The 6,894-nt window shown below is 44.8% G+C and overlaps 3 protein-coding genes across 3 annotated transcripts; 1 reads left to right on the forward strand and 2 right to left on the reverse strand.

Moving 5' to 3' along the window:
* Positions 1-418: 418 nt before the first annotated feature.
* On the reverse strand, positions 419-1,342 carry PHALS_06355 (hypothetical protein F443_07955; the record flags this gene model as incomplete). The annotated part of the gene is made up of 1 exon (XM_024719626.1): positions 419-1,342. The coding sequence occupies one exon, from the start codon at positions 1,340-1,342 to the stop codon at positions 419-421; it is 924 nt and encodes a 307-aa protein (XP_024584906.1).
* Positions 1,343-1,724: 382 nt separating this feature from the next.
* Positions 1,725-5,399, forward strand: PHALS_06356 (hypothetical protein L915_07780; the record flags this gene model as incomplete). Its single annotated transcript, XM_024719627.1, has 7 exons — positions 1,725-1,811; positions 1,882-1,944; positions 2,007-3,332; positions 3,589-3,612; positions 3,690-3,809; positions 3,877-3,939; positions 3,996-5,399. The coding sequence occupies 7 exons, from the start codon at positions 1,725-1,727 to the stop codon at positions 5,397-5,399; spliced, it is 3,087 nt and encodes a 1,028-aa protein (XP_024584907.1).
* A 516-nt stretch (positions 5,400-5,915) lies between these two features.
* PHALS_06357 (uncharacterized protein) lies at positions 5,916-6,801 on the reverse strand (the record flags this gene model as incomplete). The annotated part of the gene is made up of 2 exons (XM_024719628.1): positions 5,916-5,959; positions 6,018-6,801. 2 exons carry the CDS (start codon positions 6,799-6,801, stop codon positions 5,916-5,918), a joined length of 828 nt encoding a protein of 275 aa, XP_024584908.1.
* Positions 6,802-6,894: the final 93 nt, after the last annotated feature.

The raw sequence follows: 6,894 nt of genomic DNA on the forward strand, positions 1-6,894 counted from the left end.
CCTGTATGGAAACTATGAAGAAAATTTAACGGCTATTCATTTTATAGACCGGGTACACGATATCAAAAGCGGTGATGTTTTTTAGCCGATCAATGACCGCTTTAACCACCACAAACACCTACGTAGCCGTGCAAAAAAGTATCTGAGCCCTTCGAAAAGCGTTAAATACTCCTTGCTTCCTAAAGCTTTCAGCCAACTAACACATGTTGCGTCTTATCCATACGCTCTACATAAACGCCTGGCAACGTCACTATCATGAGGACTCAGCATTTTTCATGAAGAGAAACAAATTGTTTAAACACGAAAGTTCTATGCTCTGATTTTCTTGATGGTCCATTCAATTTTGTTTGATAAATAAAAAACACTTATATAACGTAATAAGAAGATATTTGGACTACCTGATAGAATGACTCGGTCCCTATATGTCGAAATCGAGGCCATCGATAACTTTTTGTTCCACTACCGCATCCGAAATTGGCTTCTTGCCGAGAACAAAGAAATACGGAACCACTTCCTCCGACTTTGGAGAAATGACGGGCGTCCACTGGCGACCGAAATGTTCTCCAGCTGTCGTCAACGATGCCTGCACATTCAGCGTCCATGACAATTCACTTAGCAGTCCTTGTAATGGCTCGTCCTCTCCATACTTCATAGCGTGCTTTCCCCATTCCTCACCGTCCACCATAATTTGGCCAGGAATATCCGCCCAAAATGCACTTCCAGGGGCTGAGAGATACTCGATCGCTTTCATTAAATCGGCGATGCTGGAGCGCTCCATGTACGGAATCAATCCCTCCATCACCCAAAACGTTGGCATCGTAGGGTTGAATCCGTGACCCATCAAGTTTGTTTCTAACCCCGCCTGAGCTAGATCCGAGACGATACTGTCAACATTCTGAGCGACAAGTGGCGCATGAAGCTCTTTAATCACTTCTGCCTTGTGCTCAAATACAGAGCTACTACGATCTACTTCCAAAACATGACATCCTCGCAATGACGCCAAACGGTAGGCACGGGCATCAAGTCCAGCGCCGAGAATTACGATTTGAAGTATTTTTGGATCACGGTGGCACAGCGCTTCGTCTAGATAGCGCGTACGGAGTGCAATGAAATCTGGTGGAAATGAGGAGAATATGACCGTCATCTCTTCCAGAAACTTTTCAATTTTTGGCTTTTGCTTCCGGGTAAGTGGCTTGGCAAAAGGGTCGTTTATAATCCGATCGTTGCGATCGCTCTCACGTGCTCTCAAGTAGGTCGTCACGAAGCTCATGGATTCAGCAAACGCATCGTCTACTTCAAGACAATCAACTTGAAGTAGTGACGAAGATGAAGCAGGATCCATGTCGTGCTCGTGAATGGCTGAGTAAAAGTGGTTATGTTAATTGATTTACAGCACAAATTTCTAGTTGAGAGAAGCATTCTAAGTGAGAACTTCAGAGTTCATCTTTCTCCTACGAATTGGGTGACACCCGTTTCTCCTTCTGTACCTTACAATAATATTCCATTCTGAAACTCTCATATAAATTACAAGGCGGACACCACATACTGGGTGCCAACAGCGTTTACATGTTTCCAAAAAAAATTGGGATATTGATATAAATTAATCTTTCGATGTCAAACGGATAATCCACAATTGCAAAAGAAAGATTGACTCCCCGTCGCAAGAATTTGTCATTACCGTTTTTTCCTGAGCATAGGTAAATCCGTGACTTTGCACTCAAATCATGATACATGACGATTTCGCTCAAATTCATCAACACCTCGACAGCTTGCGTGTAGGCTGTCAGCAAAGCGGTCTTTCTCTCCCCAAGGTGAGGATCGACACAATCCTCTTCACGTATCATTATTATGTAACACGTGTTTTTTTCTTGTGAGCTTCAGAATGTCTATAAGGCTTCTGTTGAATTGATAACAGCACTTTTAAATTCCAACGGCAATGAAGAGGTATTTGAATTTCATACCTGCTAACCGGCTAAATTATTTCTGAACATCATGCTATTCACAAGGTTGCTCTAAAATTATTGACGTCAAGGCTTCACAGCAAGAACAAACGAGAACACGATACAATAACAGAAATGGACGAGATAAAGCAAGCTGGCCAAAGTTTGAGCGAGATTGGAAACGTCAAGGAGACGCCGGAAGAAGATGAGGTTGGAAACAAAGACGGGCTAGAACTTTCAGAGGAACCACCACGTAAGATATCGCGCTTAACTGCTGATGTACTGAAGAAATCAGCAGCTGTGGACTCGAATAAAGTTCTTGTGAATGTACTTGCGGATTACGGCGATCAACACATTCGTCAAGGACACACGGGTAAAGGGGTCGCTCAACTACGAGCAGCACGCGCGATTCGTGACTATCCGCACCCAGTTACCTCGGCTGCTGATGCTCGTGCTATCCGCTCTGTCGGACCAAAGATGGCGACTCGAATTGAGCATATTTTAAGCGCTGAAAAACTTGACGTCGAAGTGCCAAAGTCAAATCATATCGAAAAGTTCGAGCTACCAAAATTGATTCAGGAAATTCAGAGTCGAAAGGCAATGTGTCCTGAAAATCAAAAGTTAGTGGATGAGCTCGCATATTTTGGGGAGCACGAGCTCCTTTTTCGAAGCGTTAGCAAAGGGATGACACATCTTCGCGCGGCTCGAGCCTTGCAACTTGCTGATCAAGTGACCACCTCCGGTAGCCAAGCTAGACATTCTTTAGCAATTGGACCAGCAATAGCCGACAAGATCGACCAGATTCTTAAATATGGTCGCATCGTTAAAGATTCAGTTTCAATCCCTATTGTGGAGGATCTGCGTCTAAATCCCGCAAAAGAAGTTCAGAATCAACCTCTTGTAGATGCATTGGCTGACTATGGAAGTAGTCACTTGCATTCGGGTCATGCTGGCAAGGGTATTGCCCATTTACGTGCAGCAAAAGCTATTCGTGATGCGGATATCGTAATTAAATCGGGTGCTCATGCAATATCATTAATCAAAAAGGTGAATGCAATGGTAGCGGCGAAGATTGATCAGGTTCTAAAAGAAGGCCATGCTGATACCGAAGAAGAAGATGACGACAGCCAAGACGAAGCAGAAAACGAGTTCGGAGCTCGTGAACCTCCAGATACACCACTGATTGTGCATGAAGTTCGCAGTAAACCTGCTCAAATTGAAGAAAATCAGAAAATTGTCAATGCACTTTCAACGCGTGGAGAGATGCAACTTGCCAAATGGCACACCGGTCAAGGGACGGCGTTCATGCGCGCAGCTCGTCGACTTCGAGATGCGGCTGAAGTTGTGACAAATGGCACTGTGGCAAAGGCTTTGGGTCGAATTGGGGATAAAGTAGGGGCATTTATTGACGGGATTATGATGGAAGACCAAGCAGATACGACAGAAGAGTAGGAATACATAATTGCATTTCCGCTTGTAATTTGAGGTAAAACAGATTTCCAAATGTGAAAAACTAAGAAGGTAATAGTGGCAGTTGGAATTCCATGGTCTCACATTTTTCTCGTACAAGCACGTTTTGTGTTCCTTAAAAAAACAGTGAAAAATGTATTGTGTTGTACTAGGCTGAATCAACTTGTCTCGCTTGAAGGTTCGAGTTGTGGCTGTTCTAACGGTGATATTCTGATGTCTACGTCTCATACTTATGCATTAAACGGTTTTATATATCGTTTCATTCCTCCTTTTTACAAGGGTTACGCACTGGTAGAAACACGCATCAATATGACCGATGCAAAGACGGCTAATGCGGTGTACGCGCAAATTGGAAAGTTACGAGAGATGGCTATGAATAAAAATGTCGATATTCCTGAGGTAAGGCTGTGTGAGCATTGTCTGTAAGCTATCTCCAGTGAATCGACACACTATCGTATCAACGTAGAATCCCTACGTGGCCACACATGAGATCGCTACGGCGCTTCTTGCATCGAACGGAGATGATCAGGTCAGACAACATCATACTTCTCGATGGGTATTATGTTAACAGCTTCATGGATATAGGGTGCATTGAAGAAGGTGATGGCGAAATTTGGTCGAAACAAGCGATCGCTTCCAGCTGAGGCGAATCAGAATAGTAAGAAGTCGAAGCGGGCGGGTGATGGCAATGAGCCAGCTTTTGAAGCATCTGGTTATCAAGACAATGGGGAGGATTCGATGCCTCCTCACAAGACTGTGCGGTTGGTTGAAGAAGTGCGTGAAAAAAAAGCTGTGAATTCTGCCAACCAAAAGATTGTAGATGCATTTGCTGACTATGGAGACTATCAACTAAACCATGGACATACTGGGAAGGGAGTATCGCATCTCCGTGCGGCACTTCACATTCGAGATCATCCGGATGCTATTAAGTCGGCAAAGGAGGCGCGATCTGTTCCAATGGTGGGTGATAAGCTGGCTGCTCAAATTGATGAAGTGATTAAGACGGGAAGGTTGACGGATGAAACGGGTGACCAAAATATCAGCACCGATGTAGACAACCACCAGCGACCTGAGTTGGTGGTAGAGATTCACAACTCTCAAGCTAAACGTCCCGAAAATCAGCAGTTGGTACAGGAGTTGACTAAATTTGGGGAACATGAGCTTTATTTTGGAAGTCCTGGAAAAGGAACTACCCACCTCCGTGCTGCACGTGAGATTCAGCTTACGGATCAGGTGATAAAGTCTGGTTCGATAGCTCGGACAAAGGTGCCGCTGGTTGGTGACGTTATCGCGGACAAGATTGACCAGATCTTAGAGTATGGTCGTATTATAAAGGATACAGGTGAAACTACTGGTTCTCGAAGCTACTCGCGTGGCAGTGGTGGGGGTTACGTCGAAGCTCCAATTGTCAAAGATCTGCGTGAAAACCCTGCCAAATGTCCCGAGAACCAGCCGATCGTTGATGCATTGGTCGACTATGGTGACAGTCACTTGTATTCGGGCCACAGAGGCAAGGGGATCTCACACTTGCGGGCAGCTCAGAGTATTCGGGACTCGGAGACGATTGTTAAGTCGGGACAGCAAGCAAGCAAAGAAATTGGGATGGTTGGGAAACGCATTGCGGCCAAAATCGACCAGATTGTTGAACAGGGTCATGCTGATAGTGATGAAGACTACGAGTACGATGCTGAAGAAGAAGATAATGGCTATGGTGAGCGTGATCACGACTCGGTGGTGCCTCCCATTGTGCAAGATGTTACGAGCAAACCAGCTCAAGTGGAGAAGAACCAGGTGCTAGTGAATGCACTGGTTGAATATGGAGAAGAGGAGCTTTATAAGCGCCATACAGGTCGAGGAACGGCTTTCTTAAGAGCTGCACGCCGACTTCGCGATGCTGACACTTTGGTGAGCAATGGACAGGATGCGAAGAAATTGGGTCGCATTGGCGATAAGGTTGCACAATATTTGGACACCATTCTGGCAACCTAGGTGACTTTGATGTAGAGAGCGCTTTTTTTTGCTCTCTACCATATGGAAGAATTTTTGCTAACTCAATATATATTTGTCTCTTTTTAAGAGTAACTTTACTACTTAAAGGACATACTTACTGCCAGATTACATCTATGACTCGAGGACATCGCGCCGAGTAAGGTAATGTACCTAAGTTGGTTGCATATCTCCAGCCATTAACTATTCAAAAGTTTTACGCACGCTTAAGGCAAAGAAAAGGCAGGGTAAGCACCGAAAAATTTTAGATAACCATTCGTGGTCTTCCAAATAAACACAATACTCAGCACATAAGTACAATAACGCGTTAAAAAAAATTGATGTTGACGCATTGGTTCGACAACAAAAATATGGCGCACAATGTGAGCGGATGAGTAATATTTTGCTGCTATGTTTTCGCCTCCGCAACTGCAGTCGTTTGCGTGACAGTAGTTGACCGTACATTAGGTTGCAATGTCTCATCTTTCTGCTTTGTTTCCGTCCGCAATTTGGTCTTGATCATGGTGTCACTGTTCCTGACCTGGTTTTGCTTTTCCTTACTACTGAAAACAGCATGAGTAGCTGTAACTTCACGTACAGCAACACCATTGTTTCTCTTACCAGGCTTTGCCTCGGCTTTTCGTACCACTTTCGTCCCTGTACGCACCCCGTGGCCAGCACTTCGGGAATCTTTCGGTGCAAAGCTAGATTGGACGGTCAATGGCGGCAATGGGCCAGTATACGGTGTATAATTGAACTTGGAACGCGATGCCTTATTAGCAATTACCGGAGTCTTGGGAGCATGTGTCGACAAGCGCTGAGTGAGAGCCGGTGACTTCTTGGTATAAGAAGGTTTTCGAATAGGCGGAGGCGTCGGTGTAGCCTTGACAACAGCAGCGGTTCGACTTGCAGAAGAAGCTGTAGGTCTTGCAAACGAAAACTCTTGCTTTGTTGGAGTCTTTTTGGTGTCCTTTTTCGACTTAATGCTGGTTGCCGAGACGCGGGCCTTTTTATTCTTTCGAGAAGCTGGATCATTTTGAAGGATTTCGAGTTTTCTTTTCGCGACCGACATCTCTTGTTTAGGCATCCGATTAACATTGGTGGTATGTGTCTTTGGTGGTGTTTTTTTATTCTTCTCAATCGCCTTTGTCACTTCTTCCTGCTGTCGCATTTCTTCCTCATGTTCTTCTGTCTTCTCCTCCTCCTCCTCCTTCTGCTGACATTCAACATTCACCGAGTCTTGTTTTGTCTTAGCGTCCACATTCTGTGGCAGCAGAACCGGCGCTTGTTCCGGTTTCTCCTCTGTATTCTCTTCACTCATAACAAATTTGATGACCAAAGACTGGACGTGCTTGCTGCTTTCGATTTCATTACGTTGCGCTAGTTTGGAACAACTTAATGACATGCCAAAAACAATTCCAATCGATTAATTTTAGTTTGTCGTTGTAACGGGGTTACATGAGAGTGACCCGTCACTCTCCCAAGGGAGCTGTGGTGT

The sequence above is a fragment of the Plasmopara halstedii genome (assembly GCF_900000015.1).
Source record: "Plasmopara halstedii genome assembly, contig: Scaffold_2956, whole genome shotgun sequence".
Lineage (NCBI taxonomy): Eukaryota > Oomycota > Peronosporomycetes > Peronosporales > Peronosporaceae > Plasmopara > Plasmopara halstedii.